We start from the raw sequence: 21126 nt of genomic DNA, 5'->3' as shown, positions 1-21126 counted from the left end.
GAGAGTTTGTAATATCAAAACAATTTCTACCACATTGTATAATATTTTTGTAACTTAGTAACCCTGAAGAGACTAAGGAGCTACCACCAACAGAGGAGCCATTAAGCTTGGAAACAGAGAACTACACACAATAAATGGTTTATGGACATTACGTTAATATAATGCGCCACTGTGCCAAGCTGCAATGAATGTGGTGTGTTAACATATTTCCCGAAACCCATGTATCTGTGATGTGCTGCCTCTGATGATTTGTTTCTGACTTTCAGTGAATAAACCTGCACCTTTAGCACACCCCAGAAGTAATCAAGGGCACTGAGATCCGGCAAGAGTAGAGCTCACCCCATATGGCCCTATCATGCAGTTTGGTTTTGGAAATGATTATCTAACAAGCCCTTCAGCACTCAGGCTTACTGGGGTGGTGCACCATCCCGCTGGAACCACCCCAGGCACCCTTCCCCTAGCCCAAGAGTGGGCATTAAGTAGTCATTTAACAAAGTCAAATATGTCAACATGTGCCCATGTTTCCAGACTTCGTGTCCAGGTAGGGAAGATATACTGTAAAAGAAACACTGGGCAGCTGGATTATATCTAAAGACTGTATGTACCCCAAGGCGGTAGGAGAAGAGAAACCACATCCTATGAGCAGAAACAGAATCCACAGGGATGTTAAGGAGGAGCCAAAACAAACAAGAAAGGATATGAAGCTATATGCTGGTAAGCAAAACGACGACGACGACAAAGAATGAGGGTAGATATATGTATTCCATATGTTTATAGGAAAATGCTTATAGAAACTGCTTACAGGAAAATAACTTGGGAGCCAGTAGAAAGCATCATTTTCTTTTTTTTTTTTTTAAAGATTTAGTTGAGAGAGTGAGCACATACATGTGTGAGCACAGGGGAGAGGGGGTAGAGGGAGAGGAAGAGAGAGAATCTCAAGCAGACTCTGTGATGAGCACAGAGCCTAACGCAGGACTCGATCCCATGACCGAGATCAGGACCTGAGCTGAAACCAGGAGTCGGGTGCTTAACCAACTGAGCCACCTAGGCGCCCCGAAAGCATCACTTTCTAACAATCAGAGCTAGAAGAGGTACCTCGTCCTTCTCTCTGCCTACTTCGCAGGTCTTATACAACTCCTCAAATTCATATCCTGTGTTCTAGCCAAGCTTTTCCCAAAAGAAACCCTTGCTCTCACACCTCCTTGCCATTCCCTTTGCCTAGAATGCATTTAATGAATTCTGGAATTGGCTTGTACCCTCCCTTCAAGATTTGCTGCTCAAATGCCACCTCCTCTGAGGAGCCCCTCGGGCCCCTCCCGTGTGTGTGTCTGCTCTGTCAGCCTGCTCACAGCCACCACTGTACCTTCTCGCTACCTTCCGATCACTGGCCTTTCTAACCCTACCGCCTGGCTAACCCGAGTCTTCTGGCTGGTTTAATGCCTGAATGGTGGCTGGATCAGGTGACTGCAAGGGCCTAAAAACTAGGATTCTAGTTTTTTTTAATGATTCCATTTTAATATTTTTTATAATGAATAACTATTTTTATGCCTCTATTCATGACACATGCAAACAGATCAACTTTAGGTTTTTCTATTGAGAGTCCAGAACTGTGAAAGGCACGAGTAAACACATAGAGCACACACGGTTACCAGGAAAGAAGAATTTGCAGCTGTCACCGTGCCATAGGGCTTGATGAATGCAGGTCTTAGCTTGGCCATCTGCTCCAGAGAGGAAGGACGAATGCCATTATCTTTGGTAACTGTATCTTTTCCTATAAAAACATGAGTTTTTAACTCTAAGGAACTATGAGTTTTATGTATCTTCGCTAGAGAAGTATGTTCTTCTAAAAACTGTGACAAGTGAAATGTAAGCCACACCTATTTACTAAAAAGAAAGTCTGTTATAGTCATCAAGATATTATCAAATTTAAAACTATACTTTTTTTTTTCTTTTAGACTTTATTCTTTTTAAGTAATCTCTACGCCCAACAGGGGGCTCGAACCTACAGCCCCGAGATTAAGAGTTGCATGCTCTCCCAACTGAGCCAGCCAGGCGCCCCTACACTCTACTCTTAAGACATCTGGGAAATAATCTAAATGGTCTAAAAAAAGGACACCCTACTTCCTTAAGATATTCATTCACATTTGGCTATTCTACACAGAAATCATATGAATGAAGAGTTTTTAAAACAGGCATATACATAAGAACTAAAATACAGCAGGGAGACCTAAAAGCAGACTCAGAAAAACTTCTTTTTGAAATGTTGACCTACTGTTACAACATAAATTGAAACTTGAGTCCACGTTTAAGAGTGACTATTCTGGAAACAGAACCAACGTACTTATTGAAAAGTCATTTGGGGCTTTTGGAGTTTTAGAAGCAACTCAGAACTCCCTAACAAATGGCACGAAGCATTCTCCTTTACAACGTTGAGCAAACCATTTTACCTGGTACTTTGAAGGGTACAACATCAGAAAGGAGGCCTTCATCCTGTGCCTTCTTGGCCAGGCTATGCGAACGCAGCGCATACTCATCCTGGTCCAGTCGAGAAACAGCGAAGGCAGCGGCCAGCCGGTCTGCAGAGTGGCCCATGGTCTCACTGGTGGAGAACTCAGCCACTGCAGGGAGCTGGGAAAGGAGCCATGTAGGATTAGGTATGCTGTCAACAGGTGTTATACCACACCTTGGGTTATCTGGGAAAGTTAATCAACACCAAGATGGGAGAAGCTTTCTGTGAGCAGGGCATCTTCAAGGAGGGCTCACAATTTCAAATTTTCTAACCACAATCTTTTTTTTTTTTTTTTCATCTTGAGCAGAAAATTACCCCTTCCTTGTAATTAACAGAATCTACAACTGCTAGAGCGTAACTCACCCCATGCTGTCTTAACTAATTCTAAATCTTTGCAGTGGGATGCTTTGGAAAAACACAGATCTTTAATATAAGAGTTCACAATCTTACCTCAGGTGATAGGAAATTCAATCTGAATTTCGAGATTAAAGAAAGTCGCTGACCCAGAGTCTTGGCCTTATTGAGCTCAAGCATCATTTTCCTCATTTTCCTTGAATGACGAATAGGGACGTCAGACATTAACTCTACACCACCTGCCACGACCACATCACACTGCCCAGAAGCGATCAAGCCAATACCTATGGGACACAGGTGACACGGACACGAACATCTTCTGCAGAAATTAACAGACCACTGGTAATTTAAGCTTCTTCATTAAAAAACTGTATCACAGTTATCAGCATTATATAACATCTGTAATTAAGCTTTTCATCTTTTCTCTTTTTTTAAAAAGATTTTATTCATATTAGAGAGAGAGAGAGAGCAAGCACAAGCAGGGGGAGAAGGGGCAGGAGAGAGAGAGAGAATCTCCAGCAGACTCCCCGCCGAGCACAGAGCCTGTCGTGGGGCTCAATCCCACAACCCGAAGATCAGGACCTGAGCCCTGCTTCTCATCTTTTCAAAGGGATTAAGATAATTTTTTTGAATGAGTAAAACTATATTCAATGCACTAGAGAAACACAAGTTTCATTCAGGTCATATGGACACGAGCTTCTGGAAATATCCATTGGACCAACTCTCAAAACAAATCATATTCTATACTAGAACGTTCTGAAGATTTTATAAACTCCCAGCTTCAGTTTTCAGAAAAAACGTTTCCCCTATAATGGGAATTTCTGCTATAAGCTTGAGAAAGTCTGCCTTTTGAAGATGGAAGGCAGCCCCCCCTTCATCTTTACGGCCATTGGCAAGTACTCTGTTGCTCTATCTAGAAGTCGTCACATGCTTCATAGAATAGTGAATGCCCCCAATCACTGCTTTTGGCATCATTCTCTGCCACTCATGAGGTAGGCTGCCCAAGCTGGCCTTCATGTTATTAAGAGAGCACACGATCATGACCTCTTTCAGGTTTCCTGAATTTTCACAATAAGGACCGATGCTACAAAATGTCCCACAGTTTTGCTAAGGTCTGTTAGGGACATTTGTAACTAATTATAAAAATGCCACAGGTGTGGGGAGAAAGTAGAAGAAAGAGCTGTATTACAGCAGTGATTTATCACTAGGGCCACAATCTTTGCGGGGCAGTATCACATTAGAATCACCTAACTTTAAAACCTAGGAGGTTATAAATTATTCATGCCTCAAATTCAGAAGCACCCTCCTAGAGACAAACTTTTCTAGCAGATAATCCCCGCCGTGACCAGCCACATTACTGATGGAGAAACTATATGAATGGCTGTGTCCCTCAGGTACGGAGAGAAACAAAAAGGTTGAGAACTACTGTCAAAAATGTTAAATGCGACCTTATTTTTTAAAAGAGACACAAATTTAGAGATCTTTGCCAATCATTTACTTCCGTTAAGAGTACTTTTTTATGGGACACTTGGGTGGCGCAGTCACTTAGGTGTCCGATTCTTGGGTTTCGGCTCAGGTCATGATCTCCGGCTCTTGGGATCAGGCCCAGCGTCAGGCTCTGTGCTCAGCGTGCAGTCTGCTTGAGACTCACTCTCCCTCTCACTCTGCCCCTACCCACCACGTGCTCTCTCTCTAAAAGAAATAAATCAATCTTAAAAAAACAATCGAGAATTAACATGTACCTTCTGTTGTCAAGTAAACATACCTGTGGTCATGGCTTGGTTGGCAGAGATGCAGGCCATGGTGACAGTGTGAGCAGGAGTCCTGTCAGAGAAGCCAGCTCCGAGAGCAGCCTTCAGGAAGTACATGAAACGAAACGGTCACTTGTGAAGGAAGTACTACCTGGAAATGATGCTTTGAGCACCACTTCTCTGTGGTGAATCAGGAAACCGTATGAAGTTAATATTCTAGAGTAATATTTAGAATAAAATTAAGCCCATCACAGAAACGGCTTACTCATTTTTCATCTAGCCATTAACTGACAGAACACTCTGCAAAATTCTTGATAGCCAGCGTCTAGTATGGTAAACAGGCTACAACACCCTTCTATGTCACCTAATTTCTTAGCCAAGCTTCGCTCCAAGCCTTCAAGGATATCAATATATACTTTGATTTTAAGTTTTCAAATAAAGTAAATCGGTTAAATGCAGTTGATGGAGGAATGATGAAACATATCGTGGAGTAGGATCCTCATGATCTCTGTTCCTACAGTCGAAAGGCTTAGTGGCAAAGCACAGGTCATCAAACCAGAGAGTGATTTCTAAAGAACTGGCCACTCATAAGCAGAATTCCCAAGCAGGTCCCTCCCTGCTCTCCGCTCATTCCTCTCACTGCCGGCTGGTCTCTCTTCACGATCGCCTCATACTTTACCCCGCACACGGCAGAGCCAACACAAAGGCAAACTGGCAAACTTGCCAATACACAGGAGTTCAAGTTGATGAAGAAACTGTGCAGAAGTGCCTAGGCCCCAAGCGAGCCTCTGACAAGTAAGGGTGAGATCAGGTGAACAACTGGAAAAAGAGAAAACTGTCCAGGATAATGGCCTAACAGGTGCTTCAGAAGAGAGTGATTTGATGGGTCTTGACAAGAACTGAGGGGCTCCATTAACCTTGCAAAATGGCCTCCAGCATAATGGCACAGTAAGAGTCATACATAAAATGAAGACATCGATTACTTCACTGTACTATTTTTTTTTTTAAGATATTTATTTATTTGAGAGAGAGAGCACAAGTAGGCAGGGTGGCAGGCAGATGGAGAGGGAAAAGCAGGCTTCCCACGGAGCAGGGAGCCGGATGCGGGGCTCGATCCCAGGACCCCAGGATCATGACCTGAGCCGAAGGCAGCCGCTTAACCGACTGAGCCACCCAGGCGCCCCTTCATTGTACTATTAATTAGGGAAATTATGCTGCTAAAAAAAAAAAATCAATGTCTGATTCCATTTTTGCATATGTAAAGAATTAATGCATAGATACGATAATAAAATATTTTTATAATATTAAAGTTACACTTTAAAAATAATGCTCTCACTGTTTCCCCCACCAACCACCACCACCACTATTTACCATGAGATTCGGGTTCCCATTAGAGGAATTCTTTTTTAGTGACCCTTTTCTGAAATTATTTAACTATCCTCAGAATACAAGATCTCCTGTAATTTGATAAAATAAACATGTTTCTAAAGTCTAGATTAAGGAGGCTCCGTATTTCTTTTTTTAAAAAAAGATTTTTATTTATTTATTTGAGAGAGAGATGGAGAGAGTACACGCAGGGGAAGGGGCAGAGGGAGAGGGAGAAGCAGGCTTCCTGAAGAGCAGGGGGTCTGATATAGGCTCGAACCCAGGACCCTGAGATCATGACCTGGGCCGAAGTCAGACGCTTAACCAACTGAGGCACCCAGGCGCCCTAGGCTCCATGTCTCTTCACTGGTTTTTACTATTATACTTATACGCCCTCTATACCATCATCTGTAGAAAGACAAGTGTGTCATAGTAGTGTATACGCAACATAACCTTATTCTGGTCTCTCTAGGTAGGCTCGATACTAAGTGCTCCACCTACTTTGCCGGAAACTACACTCTGGCAATGGCATGTCAGCCGCTCAATGTAGAACAAATTCAAAAGGGAACAAAGCAGCAAATCTCCAGGGGGCAGAGGAGGAGAATGCACCAGTGGGGCAAGTGGAAAGGGTGCTGAGGTCATTATGGCCTAATCCTCACAAGGTCCTTTCTAGCATGTGTTACACCCTTGGCCCCAGCTGGCTCTAAGGACTGAAAGAGCCTTAAATAGAAGTGGTTTCTGGTGAACCTTGTCCACCTGCTTCTATTTAAAGCTTGAACAGCTCTCAAGGTCAGCCTAGGCTCTGGATAGTACACTAAGGAAAAAGGAGGAAGATGCCTCTTCGTTAAGTAGGAGAGCAGGGAAATAAACAGAGGTCTTTCAGTGAAGTCAGGTTCATGGGAACTCGGCATCAGAACCTTTAGGATTTCCTTGAACATTATTAATACAGACAACAGGTCCTTAAAAAGTTCTCTAGCAGGGGCGCCTGGGTTGCTCAGTCGTTAAGCACCTGCCTTCGGCTCAGGTCATGATCCCAGAGTCCTGGGATTGAGCCCCGCATCGGGCTCCCTGCTCTGCGGGAAGCCTGCTTCTCCCTCTCCCACTCCCCCTGCTTGTGTTCCCTCTCTCGCTGTGTCTGTCAAATAAATAAATAAAATCTTAAAAAAAAAAAAATTTCTCTAGCTGGTAGTCACATTAGCTTTTAGGTTACAATACAACTATAGAGAGACCTCTTCATAACATCGCCTTTCCCCGTAGCCACTACAAAGATCATCCAGACCGCAATGCAACTGGTATTAGTATAGGGCAGGGAGAGGGAAGCTACCTACCACTGGTCAATTAATAGCTGAGATGTGCATACAGATATAACATTTTCAGACAAAATTTAGGGAAAAACATTATGGCTTTAAGTACTAGGATAGAATAGAAATACTGAGAAAATTGAAACACTCGGTATTTTTTCTTTTTAAGATTTATTTATTTATTTACTTGTTTCAGAGAGAGAGCGAGCACAAGCAGGGGGAGCAGGAGCGGGAAAAGCAGGCTCCCCGCTGAGCAGGGAACCCAATGTGGGGCTCGATTCCTGGACCCTGGGATCATGACCTGAGCCAAAGGCAGATGCTTAACAGACTGAGCCACCCAGGCACCCCTTGGTATTTACTTTTTAAGTGCTCTTATAAAAGCCTTTTTTTTTTCTTTCAAAATATAAAAGTTGAAAATGTATTGTGAATAGCTTGGTGCAGTCATAAAATTGTCATATTCGACACAGTTAGAAATGTGAAAGCCCAAGAAAAACCAAAAAAATCAGGACGGGGAGAAAAAAACCCTTTCTGTTCTTAATTCTTTCCCGCCTCCCTAACATTATACAGTTGATTCTGTGGGCTTAAGGAATGCCAGGCCTTCAGAAATGTTAACATTTACTGGCAGGTAAAAATGTGGGGCAGAACCACTACTTTCAGTCCTGCTCATTTTCCCTCCTCCTGACAGTGATGGAAATCGTCGCCCCTACAACTATATTGAACACGGTAATATGGCAGGCACAAAACTAGCAATAAAGAAAATGCTTAGCACGCTGAAATGTGCGTTGGAGTCAACTTTATCCAAATAATCACTTTCAAACTGAAACAAAGCCCAGAAGATGTGTTTGGACTGTTCACTATGAAATGCCTGTATGACACGTCACGGAAATTTCAAGGTCTATTATTATCTTGGTTGCCACCAATAAACAGTACCGGGAGCTATGCCAACTAGGGTGAAAGTAAACTCCTATGAAATCGTTTAAAAAAAACACCACTCGATGTGTCATCTAGTCAATGGGAATAAATGAATAAGCAAGGCTACCTCCAACAAAAACCATGTTACGAAATCAGTTCTTTGCACAATGTTGAAATTTTAAGTTAATTAGTAGCCACGATGACATTACTGAAAGTCACATGAGCCATACTTTGCCATAATCTCTATTATCCTAAGAGATAGAACAAATGAACATATATCCCAAAGCAGCTCAAATAATCAACTTGATTTATAGTATAAATATATACTAGTATAGTGTATGTCATTTGATTTGTAACTTTAAATATTATATAACATTCGTTATTCAAATTGTAAAATCACATCTGAAGTCAAATATAGCTTTAATGAGGGGCGCCTGGGTGGCTCAGTCAGTTAGGGGTCTGCCTTTGGATCAGGTCATGATCCCGGGGTCCTGGGATCAAGCCCCACATCGGGCTCCCTGCTCAGCAAAGAGTCTGCTTCTTCCTCTCCCTCCCCCCCAATAAATCAATCATTCAATCAAATATTTAAAATATATAATATATAGCTTTAATGAATTTTACTAATTTTATAGAGCAATTCTGTTAATTGAAATTCAAGTTGATTCTCTTGTCAATCTCTTTGAACAACAACAACAAACTTTGAAAGAGTTTGTTTTGCTCACCTCTCTAGCCACATTGCTAGTCTTCACTTCCTGTATCACCGTGCCAAAGATGATATAATCAACAACATCCTTCGGGACACTGGTCCGATGCAGCAAACCCCTGAGAGCAGAAGTCCAAAGCAAAAACACACTGCACACACCAAGACATGCCATAGGTCACCAGATAAAACACTGTACTCCTTTTAAAAGGTTAACTTTGAATTTAAAAGAGCAGAGACTGTATCTTTTCCTTAATCCAACAAGCATGTGGCACCTTATCAAAGAAGAAATGAATAATAAGTGATTTAAAAAGTCAACGTTTAGGGGCACCACGGTGGCTCAGTCGGTTGCAAGTCCCCTCTTCATTCTGGCTCAGGTCCTGATCTCAGGGTCGTGAAATCGAGCTTCGGGCTCTGTGATCACCATGGAGTCGAGTCTGCTTAGGATTCTTTCTCTCCCTCTGCTTCTGCCCCTACCCTTGCTCATGCACACGTGCACTCTCGTTCTCAAAATAAATAAATAAAATCTTTTTAAAAATAAATAAATAAAAAGTCGACATCTGATGTTCAACTGGTAATGAGAAGTTAAACAGGAAGAATCAAAAATAATTTGGAAAAAGATACATAAACATAGTAACGTTAGTAGGAACCTAAGTTTCAATCCAAAGAGAAAAGAGAGAGATCAAATCAGAGTTGAAGTAAAATACCAGGTATATTAAATTTAAATTTGGAATATCAATATAAACACATGATTTATGCGTGTGTGTGTGTGTGTGGCGTACACACTTGTCTAGCTCTACCCACCAATAGAAACTAGAAGCAATAACACTCCAGTCTCCAGTAAGAATAGAATGAGCACATCTTGAACTCAGACTTGGTGGGTTGTTGGTTTTTTTTTTTGGTGCAAAATGGTTTTATTAAAGCATGGGGACAGTGCCCGTGGGCAGAAAGTAGCGGCTGCCCCAGCAGGATGGCTGATTATTTACGTGGGAGTTGGGGGAGGTAAGGAAAAAGGGAGGTTTCAAAAGAACTTTCATATGCTAAAGAGGACCTAACAAGATATCAGAGGCCTTGCCGTTGTCAAAAGTTGTTTCCTCTCTAGCAAGGCATTAACATTAAGCTAGTTGGGAGATTCCTGGAAGAAGGTCACACATGTCCCACCCAGGACTGGGGCAGGTAGGGGGAGTTTGCAGGCTGTCAGCTTATGCTTTGTCTTCAGCAAGCCTTCTGCTCCCTCATCATTTCCCCCCTGAACAATTTGACTCTTAAATCTTTAAGGTTGTTGAAGGTGCGAGGTCTCATCTTCTGTAACTTCTTCCTCCTGAATAGGGGCATAGAGATGTTCCTACCTATGGGTCAGTATTGGTCAGCTGGGGAACATATAGGGGAGTTATGGAAGGGGAGGCAGCTGAATCCAACGCGGGCAACATACATGAACCTCCTTGAGTAGAAGGTATCATCTGTCAGCTAGAAGTTAAGGCCGTGAAAGAGCGTTGGCACTAGGCAGGGAGACACCGGAAAAAGACAACAAAGGTTAATAATGAGAAAAAGAAGCCTGATAAAAAGGCCCACTGATAGCTGACCATAATTTTCCTCCAGTCCAGGAGTTTAAAGCAATCACTAAAGGAAAGGGAGATCATTTAAAACACCAATTTGAGTATTCATTTTAGTTAGAAACCCAGAAATATTTGTGGTAATCTGGAATGTATACACAGCATTCTGTTTTTATGATAGCACAAGTTCTAACTTGTGCAACAGTTAAAACATCTAATGCTATTCTATTTTGTAAAACTGTTTCACACATTTGTATTACTTTAGTATTTAACAGAGAAATGCTATTTTCAGTTCAGACTTGGTTTCTAAATGCTATTTCCCATTAAAGGAATCACCTATTTATTTAGATTTTATTTTTAAGTAATCTCTCCACCCAACATGGGTCTCAAACTGACAACCTCAAGATCAGGAGTCACATCTTCTACCAACTGAGCCAGCCAGGCACCCCAGGAAACAGTTTTTTTTCAAAAATGACTGAGGCCAGATCTAAGGCAAGGCAAGTACAAAGTGAACCTCACTGTTTTTTTTTTGTCCCAAAAATAAGATAAGACTCAAAGACTAATGGGATAGATATCAAAAACAGGAACATACACATTTGTCAAAACTCATCAAACTACACACTTAAATCTGTGCATTTTATTATATGCAAGTTATACCTCAGAAAATAATATTATACTAAAAAACAAAAGGGACATAACAACTTGGGGGTGCCTGGTTGGCTCAGTTGGCAGATAATGTGACTCTTGATATCAGGGTCCTGAGTTTGAACCCCACAATGGGTGCAGAGCTCACTTAAAAAAAAAGAAAACTTGAAGTAGCTCCCACAGATAAAATGTGTGAGCTTCAAAAACAATAATGACTAAGCTTAGCTATAATACAATAAGTAAAATGGGGCACTTGATTGGCTCTGTTGGTGGAGCATGCAACTCTTGATCTCGGGGTTGTGAGTTTGAGACCCATGCTTGTAGAGATTACTTAAAAATAACATCTTAAAAAACACACAAAAATTCACGTCTTCATCACTAAGAAAGAAAAGAAAAGAAAAGAAAAAAGAAAAGGCTGCTCTTTATAGAAAAATACCAGCCAGGAGTACCTGGTTGGCTCAGTTGGTTGAGCATCTGCCTTTGGCTCAGGTCATGATCTCAGGATCCTGGGATTGAGACCCATGTCAGGTTCCCTGCTCAGCGGGGAGTCTGCTTCCCCCTTTCCCTCTGTCCCTCCCCCTGCTCGTTCACTCTCTCTCTCAAATAAATAAATAAAATCTTAAAAAAAAAATACTAGCCAACAAATATAGGAGGAGTTAACGGAGTTAACAGTTAGGAGGAGTTAACAGAATTAGAAAAATCACAAAGTTGTAACTTCTAATGTAATAACTGACCCAGGCAAAAACATCAATGAATGCTAAAACCACTTGGAGAAAGACTGTTGGGGAACATGGTGCTACCATATCACTTTACAGATTATTTATTAATTGCAAAAGAAAAAAAATGTACCTTTATAACCAAAAGACCTGGCAGTCTGACCACCATGACTGAGTGGTTAGATTTAGCATCATATATCATGTGCCTCCTGACATGACAGAATACCATGTGCTTTACCCATAAAGCATTCTTACCAAAATATGTTTAACCTGAATCTAATCAAGCCTCTAGAACTAATTTCCAGTTTACAGGAAATTCAAAAGGGAAGTTAAATATCACCAAGAAGAAATATCCAGAATACGGGACATTCTATGGGACAGGTGGCCTAGAGTTTTCAAAAAGTCATTGTCAGGTGGGGTGGGGAAGAGTGGGGGGGGAGAGAAAGAAAACATTCTAAATCAAAGAGACTAAAGAGTCGTATCCATTTGTAATGTGAACCTCGAATGGGTCCTGATGGGGGGAAAAAACTACTGAAAGAAAAGACATTCTTGGAACAATTATGGGGGATTTGACTATGAACTGAACATCAGAAGTAATGGAATCATCATTATTGTCTTAGCCACAGTAATGACATCCCAGATAGCAGATAAGATCCTTATTCTTTTTTTTTTTGAGATTTATTTATTTATTTGACAGAGACACAGCAAGAGAGGGAACACAAGCAGGGGGAGTGGGAGAGGGAGAAGCAGGCTTCCCGCCGAGCAGGAAGCCCGATGCGGGGCTCGATCCCAGGACCCTGGGACCATGACCTGAGCCGAAGGCAGACACTTAATGACTGAGCCCCCAGGTGCCCCAAGAAGATCCTTATTCTTAGGAAATAAACCACTGAAATATTTCAGGCTGAAGTTTCAAGATGTCTGCAACTTACTGTCAAATGCTTCAAACCACACAGATACAACAAATACGGCAAAATGGTTAACGATTAAATCTCAGTAGGAGGTATTTAAGTTTTCACTGTATTATTCTTTCAATTTTATTGTACATTTGACAAGTTTTTAAAACAAAAAGTTGTGGGAAAACTTGCAAAGCACCAGTCTGGGATCATAATCAGAAATGGCGCCAATATCAGAAATAGGAAAACAAGCTGGCTTTAGGGAAAAGATAATTTTTATTTATTTTTTTGAATAAGCTCCACACCCAATATGGGGCTTGAACTCACAACCCTGAGATCAAAAGTTGCATGTTCCAGCCAGGAGCCCTGATAATTTTTATTTCTGATATGCTATACTTGAAGTGTCTAAGAAAAGAGGTCAAATGCAGAGATTTGGGAGCCCTCCACATAAAAAATTAAATATTAAGTAGACAAGATTTTTTTTTAAGGAAAAGCATGCGTACAAAGAAATGCAATGCTGTAAGAATTAAAATTTGCCAAATACTTCTGAGAAAGAGGAAGAGATTCAATTTTTTAAAAAGTAGAGAAGAGTCATTCAGAAAAGGGAAGGAAAATCATAAAGGCATAATATGAAGAAATCAAAGGAAGACAGGGTCAAGTACAGCTGACAGGTCAATGCTAGAGAATACAAAGAGACCCATGCCAGGTAAAAGATTCGTGCATTTAGTTGACCACAAAGCCGTTTTGAAGAGAAGTTTCCAAAGTACGGTTACCGAAGAAATGCAGGAATGGAAGTAATTATTATGGAGATGGTTAGTAAGAAAAGAGAAGCAATTGCTGCTTTCATTCATTCTTAAAGTCTGGCAGGAAGAGAAGAAAAAGAACCAGATGAGCAGAAAGGTCAACTGAAAGGTTTTTTTCAAACTAAAAAAGACCTGTGGCTGGCTGAAGAGACAGAGGCAAGGCATCAATAAAAAATGAGATAATGCTTTACATGCTATTCCCACCGCAGAAACAGCCACATATTATATGACTCTCCTCAAATTACTCATCCATCTCAATCTCATGTAACCACATCTAATTTTATATTCTTACTTGCTTTACACATGAATCTTCAGGTCTCATTCAAGGCTTCTTTCTAGATAAATATTAACTGTCTAAAAGAATCATCAGATATATATATTGTATTTACTCTGATCATACTGGCTAGCTAGGTACAGCATTCCTTTTTTTTTTTTTAAAACATTTTATTTATGTATTTGACAGAGAGAGAGACACACACAGCGAGAGAGGGAACACAAGCAGGGGGAGTGGGAGAGGGAGAAGCAGGCTTCCCACCGAGCAGGGAGCCTGATGCGGGGCTTGATCCCAGGACCCTGGGACCATGACCTGAGCCGAAGGCAGACGCTTAACGACTGAGCCACCCAGGCGCCCCTAGTACAGCATTCCTTAAAGAACACTGTCATGCCAAGAGACTGTCAAGCCCGCAAAATAAACATTTCTGACACCTACCAGCTGCTTGAATTTGTACTGCACATATGGCCGAAAGGAAGCATAAATAAATCTTGAAAAGGCCAGTAAGTATTTGTTTCTCACCACACAAAAGTTAATATATCCTAGATAATGGAAATTCTATTAAACACGTTGTTTCACATGTAAAAAGTAGAGAAAGTGCTTTTAATGAACTAAGAACTAAAATAAAACCGCATTTACTTACGAAAGTGCTGCTCTAGCCAAATCATGTGGCATCAGGTCCTTATACCTGAGGAAAGAAAATAAACAACTTGAACTAAAAGCCTAGAAGTTTAATAAAAACTGTTTTCATTCTATTTGAAATCCGTAGAGGTAACATCTAACACATGCTGCTGCAAAATGCACTTCAATTTTGCTATCAAAGGCAGTCCATCATTTCAAATGAATCAACGGTGTGACTACTATTTGTCATCCTTAACAATCTGGCAAGCCTTAACTCCTACTGAGCTGGCTAAGAATCTAAGAAAGATGTGGCCCAGTATCTCACTGTTCAGCACGACTTATGTTACATACTCTTTAAAACTAAACTCCACCTTTTAAGTTCTCTTTAATTTTTAAAATATATTATTTATTTTGTAATGCCCAAAGGGACATGCAGGATGTATTAGGACTTTTGAAGAAGCTTTCTGAAGTAATTTGAGATTTACGACAGAATTGGAAAGATAGAACCAGACCTCCTGAATACCCTCTGCCTGGCTTCCCCTAATGCTAATATCTTATGGCACTATGATGCACCAGTCAACACTAAGAAATCAGCACTGGCACAATTCTATTCACTAAGCTGCTAACTTTATCTGGGTCTCACCAGTTTTTCTACAAATTCCCTCTTACTGGTCTGTTCCAAGACCAAATCCATGCATTTAGTGGCCATGCCTCTGCTTCCTCCAATCTGTGACAGTTTCTTAGCCTTTTGTCTTCTGTGACCTTGACACTTGAAGACTAACGTCATGGATTTGGGGGAAGAATACCACAGAGGTAAAGTGCCCTTCTCATTGCTTCATATCAGAATGTACATGATAGCAACGTGACTTATTACTAGTGATGTTACATTGAGCACTTGGTTAAAGCTGTCTGCCAGTTTTCTCCACTATCTTTCCCTTTCTGTACTCAAGTAGTCACTAGTCCTGCCCTCATTCAAGGGGAGGAGAATTAAGCTCCACTTCTTAGTGGAAGGAATAACAAAGGATTTGTGGACATATGTTAAAAGCATCACAGTAATTAATAAATATTTGGGGGGAGAGAGTTTTGAGGCTACGCAAATATCTTGTTTCTCAACATTTCTCAACCACTCATTTTAGCATTCATTCGTAGATCTTGCTTGCAGCAATTACTACCGTGGTGTTCTAACGGTGATTTATTTATTTACCTCGTTTCTTCTACATTTATTAGCTGAAATTCTTTGGCAAAGACGATGTGTCCGTTCTCTCTCGTATCTATTCAATCATTTATTTATATCAGATTGGACTCATACAAATATTTATTCTTTGGGTTATGATGTAACCCTCTGTAACCACCACTTACAGCATTACTTCTATAAGAAAATGCTCTCTAGATTCTACACCAGATGTTTAAAAAAGAACATTTACTGTTTGTGTGTGTGTGTGTGTACATGTGTATGCATGTCTCTTCCACAAGGGCATTAGACATTGCTCTGCACCATGCTCTTTACACTTAACACATCTTCAAGATCTTTCTATATTGGTACATAATGACAGGCCTCACTATTTTTAGCAGATGCCTAACATTCCCCAGTGCATTTTTAAGTTAGTGACTGCTTGTTCAAAATGCAAACATCAAAACAACCTGAATGGAATAGAACTATTGTTTCATTTAGTTTGAACCTAGTTACCAAAGTCCATTATCAGCTTTTGGACAGACTGGGCCTCACTTGGGGACAGAAAAGGAGAAGAGAAGTCTAAGGAGAACAGCAGTTTGGTTCTGGGAAATTTTTGTATGCATCTAGGATCATCTGGTTCCATTTACTTGGGGTTGTGCCATGCTGGGATTTGGACCAGCCTATCAATCACAATTCTGATCATTTCCAGGAAGCCAAAGCAATGAATTAAAGGCCCTGGTAAATACCTAGGGGCCCATTGACTCAGGATTCAAACTTCTGAAGAAGCACAGAAACAATGTCCGTATCTCCAGACAAGGAAAGCATATCTCTGCTGGAACCAAGGTATCTAGACGCACACTAGGTTTTCAAAATAGGGCTGGTTCAATCTGAAACTACACTAGGCTTGTTCATGAGAAAGGATGAAAAACAAATTTTGCCATATTATTTTACCACCGACTTGACTCATTATATATTAATTTCATAAAAATGCTATCCATACATTAGTCCACTAACAATAGTATTACCTACTGGGTTACATTTACAAAGACCACCTTTCTTTTTTTTGAGACACACACAGAGAGAGAGAGAGAGAGAGAGAGAGAGAGAGAGAGAGAGAGAGAGGGAGCGAGCATGCACGCACACCCAAGCGGGGAGGAGGGTCAGAGAGAGGGAGAAGCAGACTCTCTGCCGAGCAGGGAGCCCAATGCGGGGCTCGATCCCAGGACCCTGAGATCATGAACTGAGCGGAAGGCAGACGCTTAACCACCTGAGCCACCCAAGCACCCCTACAAAGACCACTTTTGAAAGTGTCTTAAAAGAAGAAGTAAATAAAGTACGTGGGGTGATAGATGTGTTAATTAATCCAATTGTAGTAATTATTTCACAATGTATATGTATATTAAATCATCACGGTTATAAAAACTAAAAAATCATGTTGTACAACCTAAATATATACAATTTTTATTTGCCAATCATACCTGAATAAAGCTGGGGAAAAAAGGAAAAAAACAAGAGCCAATCATTTCATACTTACGAAGTGCCTGACTGCAAAAACGGAATGCGAACACCATCCACCACCACGATATTCCTTATGTTGGGTTTCGCTAAGGTTTTCTTTGATTTGGTCTGGGCGGCTTTAAGATAAAGTTCAAAGAACTGTTAATTCAAATATATGAAGCCAGATGACTTTTTACATTTTTAAAGACAGACATTCTAAGCAGAATTACCTTATTCAACGCCAAGAAGTGTTTGCCATTTACCAAACCACTTCAATTAAAAAACAAACAAACAAAAATGCTAAGAAATGGACTAGCATTTACAAGTTTCCAAACAATATTTAAGGTAAATAAAGAGATTATACCTAATGATGAGGGTGTTCATGCTATCAAGAAAACGGTTTCTTTTTATCAAATGTTTGACAATCTATCACACTGAAAACAAACAATATGATACACGTCTGTCCTTAGTATTAGAAGTCAAAGGGCACCTGGCTGGCTCGGTCAGCAGAGCATGCGAATCTTGATCTCTGGGTTGTAACTTCGAGCCCCAGGTTGGGTGTAGAGAATACTTAAAAAAATAAAAATCTGGGGCACCTGGGTGGCTCAGTCAATTAAGCGTCTGCCTTCGGCTCAGGTCATGATCCCAGGAGCCCCACATTCTGCTCCCTGCTCAGCGGGGAGCCTGCTTCTCCCTCTCCCTCTGCTGCTCCCCCGCTTGTGCACGTGTGCTCTCTCTCTCTCAAGCACACGCTCTCTCTCACTCTAAGAGATAAAATCTTTAAAAAATAAATTAAAATCTCAAAAAAGAAGAAGAAATCCCAATAGCTGGTATTTGCTCTTCACAAAGCTTAGTATTCTTGCCTTTTTATGTAGAAACAAAGGCCATCTGGTTGGTGACTCTTGCTATTCTGCAAAAACCTAGAATGCTTCCTGATTCTGTTTGGCTCAATTTGTCTACTTTCTAACATGAAAAGAGCAACCTTTGTGCCAGTAAAGGACTGGCACAAAAATAGACTCAGATCAATGGAACAGAATAGAGAGCTCAGAAATAAACCCACGCTTATATGGTCAATTAATCTATAACAGAGGCAAGAATATACAACGCGAAAAACAGTCTCTTCAACAAATGGTGCTGGGAAAACTGGACCGTTACATGTAAAAAGAATGAAACTGGACCACTTTCTTCCAGCATACACAAAAATAAACTCAAAATGGGTTGTAAGATCTAAATGTGAGACCTGAAACCATAAAGCTCCTAGAAGATAGCACAGGCAGTCACTTCTCTAACATTAGCTATACCAGTATCTTTCTAGATATGCCTCCCAAGGCAAGGGAAACAAAAGCAAAAATAAACTAATGGGGCTACATCAAAATAAAAAGCTTTTACACAGCAAAGGAAACCATCAACAAAACGACAAGGCAGAGGCTTAGCTTTAGCTCAGGTCATGATCTTGGGGTCGTGAGACTGAGCCCAACGTCGGGCTCCTCCCGTTCAGTGTGGAGTCTGCTTCAGATTCTCTCTCTCCCTCTCCCTCTGCCCCTTCCCTCTATTTGCACTCTCTCTCAAAAAAAAAGAATGCAAAATATATAAAGAACTTACACAACACCAAAAACACCTCCAAATAATCTGATTAAAAATGGGCAGAGAACCTGAACAGACATTTTTCCAAAGAAGACATACAAATGCCCAATAGACACATGAAGAGATGCTTAACACCACTAATCAACAGGCAAATGCAAATCAAAACTACAATGTGATTTCACCTTATGCCTGTAAGAATGGCTAAAATCAAAAAGATAAGAAATAGTAAGTATTGACAAGGATGTGGAGAAAAAGGAGCCTTTATGCACTGTTGGGGGAAATGCAAATTGGTGCAGCCACTGTGGAAGACAGTATGGAGGTTCCTCAAAAAATTAAAAACAGAAAATACCATAACCAGGGTGCCTGGGTGGCTCAGTCGTTAAGCGTCTGCCTTCGGCTCAGGTCATGATCCCAGGGTCCTGGGATCGAGTCCCCCATCAGGCTCCCTGCTCGCCAGGAGGCCTGCTTCTCCCTCTCCCACTCCCCCTGCTTGTGTTCCTGCTCTCGCTATCTCTCTCTGTCAAATAAATAAATAAAATCTTAAAAAAAAAAAGAAAATACCATAACGATCTAGTAATTCCACTACTGGGTATTTACCCAAAGAATATGAAAACACTAATTCAAATAGATAACATGCACCCCTATGTTTATTGTGGCAGTATTTACAATAGCCAAGATATGGAAGCAACCCAAGTGCCCACCCACAGATGACTGGAGAAGATGTGTATACACACACATACACACACGCACGCACGCACACACACAATGGAGTATAAAAAAAAATGAGATCTTGGCATCTGCAACATGGATGAACCTAGAGGGTATAATGCTAAGTGAAGTAAGTCAGAGAAAGACAAATACCATGTGATTTCACTCATATGTGGAATTTAAGAAACAAAACAAATGAACAATGAAAAAAAAGACAAGAAAACCCAGACTCTTAAATAAAGAGAACTAGTGGTTGCCAGAGGAGATGTGGGGCGGGGTGAAACAGGTGAAGTGTTAATTAAGCGTACACTTATCTTGATGAGCACTCAGTAATGTACAGAACTGTTGAATCATTACATTGTACACCTGAAACTAATAACACTGTGTGTTAATTATACTTCAATAAAAAGAGAGCAACCTTTCTCTGATTTTTTAATCAAAAAAACATGAATATATGCTTGTGGCAAAAAAAATACTAAAATATGGAGAGTAAAAACTAAAGTTCTCTCTTGATGTCCTCCCCTGCCATATTATTTCCTTTGGGTTAGATACTGTGAATTTGGTGTATATTACTTTCACACTTTTTTTCTTTTAATGGATGTACACACATATACTTATGTATACTTTTCTGACCTTACCACGCCTACTAATATCATAAAGAATTATTTATGATAAATATCCCCAATCGACTTGAAGAAAGTAATAGTCAAAGGTAGGAGCCATGATAAAATGGGGTACAAAGATTTCCCTGGCAGCTGTAATGGAGATGTTCTGGTGAAGGACATAAAGGCACAGGGGGATAAGCAAGGAGGCTGTGGCAAACTCAAGCATGTGGTGCTAAAAGCCAGGATAAACGTAGCATCAATGTGTGAATGGAAAGGAATGGACCAATACAAGGGATTTTATAAAGGAAGACGAGGGGGGCACCTGGGTGGCTCAGATGGTTAAGCATCTGCCTTCGGCTCAGGTCATGATCCCAGCGTCCTGGGATCGAGTCCCGCATCGGGCTCCCTGCTCTTTGGGAGCCTGCTTCTCCCTCTGCCTCTCTCTCTCTCTGTCTCTCATGAATAAATAAATAAAATCTTTAAAAAAAAAAAAAAAAAAAAGGAAGACGAGGTATCCTGGTGACCACTCAGATATGGAAAGAAAGAAAAACAGGATTATAAAGGAAGCTTTAGAGCTTAAGAAAACCTAACCATTCTACAGAGAGTAAGAACTAGTTTGGGAAGAAAGAGGACTTCACTTACAAACATGCTAACTTTGAAGTGACAGAGAGATACCCAGGTAGCTATGTCCATTCGACAGGTAAAGCTCTGAAGAGAAGTGAGGTACAGACAGGAGAGCCAGGAGATATTTGCAGTTTAGAATGAAGAAGAAAAACAGAGACAGATTTTATAGTGCCTGCTCACCCATTACCCCCACTAAAGGCAGCTGCCCTGCTCAGAGTCCCTGCCAAAGGGGCAGCCACAGACACCGTGTCCCTAAGCCCACAGCAAAGCTAATTAGATTCCAGGTACGTACTGGACCACAAAAGTCAATCCATAGAATGGCCAACCAGTAACTCATGTCATCTACCTGTAAGTGATACGCTATGCCAGTGAGATTCTCTCTTAGGAATCTACACAAAGAAGCATAAAGAAAAACGCTAATTAGTTGAAGCTGAAAGGATGCCATGAGGAAAAACCAGGGTACTGGTAAACTGAGGTTACTTGTAAGCCAGTTATGGGGCAGCAAAAAGCTTGAGTGTGCAAAGAAGCCAGCAGGAAGAG

The 21126-nt window shown here is 40.8% G+C and overlaps 1 protein-coding gene across 2 annotated transcripts in view; it reads right to left on the bottom strand.

Annotated features, from left to right (window-relative positions):
- The window catches only part of HADHB (hydroxyacyl-CoA dehydrogenase trifunctional multienzyme complex subunit beta), a 37315-nt gene that overhangs the window by 5881 nt on the left and 10308 nt on the right, over positions 1–21126 (bottom strand). The window contains exons 4-10 of one of the 2 annotated variants that reach the window (XM_021697522.1): positions 17103–17202; positions 14417–14461; positions 8915–9014; positions 4629–4716; positions 2960–3147; positions 2448–2628; positions 1644–1771 (exon numbers count right to left, since the gene is read on the bottom strand). In XM_021697522.1, the coding sequence (XP_021553197.1) occupies positions 1644–1771; positions 2448–2628; positions 2960–3147; positions 4629–4716; positions 8915–9014; positions 14417–14461; positions 17103–17202 (830 nt within the window). The remainder of the gene's footprint in view (positions 1–1643; positions 1772–2447; positions 2629–2959; positions 3148–4628; positions 4717–8914; positions 9015–14416; positions 14462–17102; positions 17203–21126) is intronic. The other variant, XM_021697523.1, reaches the window with a different exon arrangement.

This window comes from Neomonachus schauinslandi, chromosome 10 (genome assembly GCF_002201575.2).
Source record: "Neomonachus schauinslandi chromosome 10, ASM220157v2, whole genome shotgun sequence".
NCBI lineage: Eukaryota > Metazoa > Chordata > Mammalia > Carnivora > Phocidae > Neomonachus > Neomonachus schauinslandi.
The sequence above is the reverse complement of the archived record's forward strand: the minus strand, read 5'-3'. Positions and strand labels throughout refer to the sequence as shown.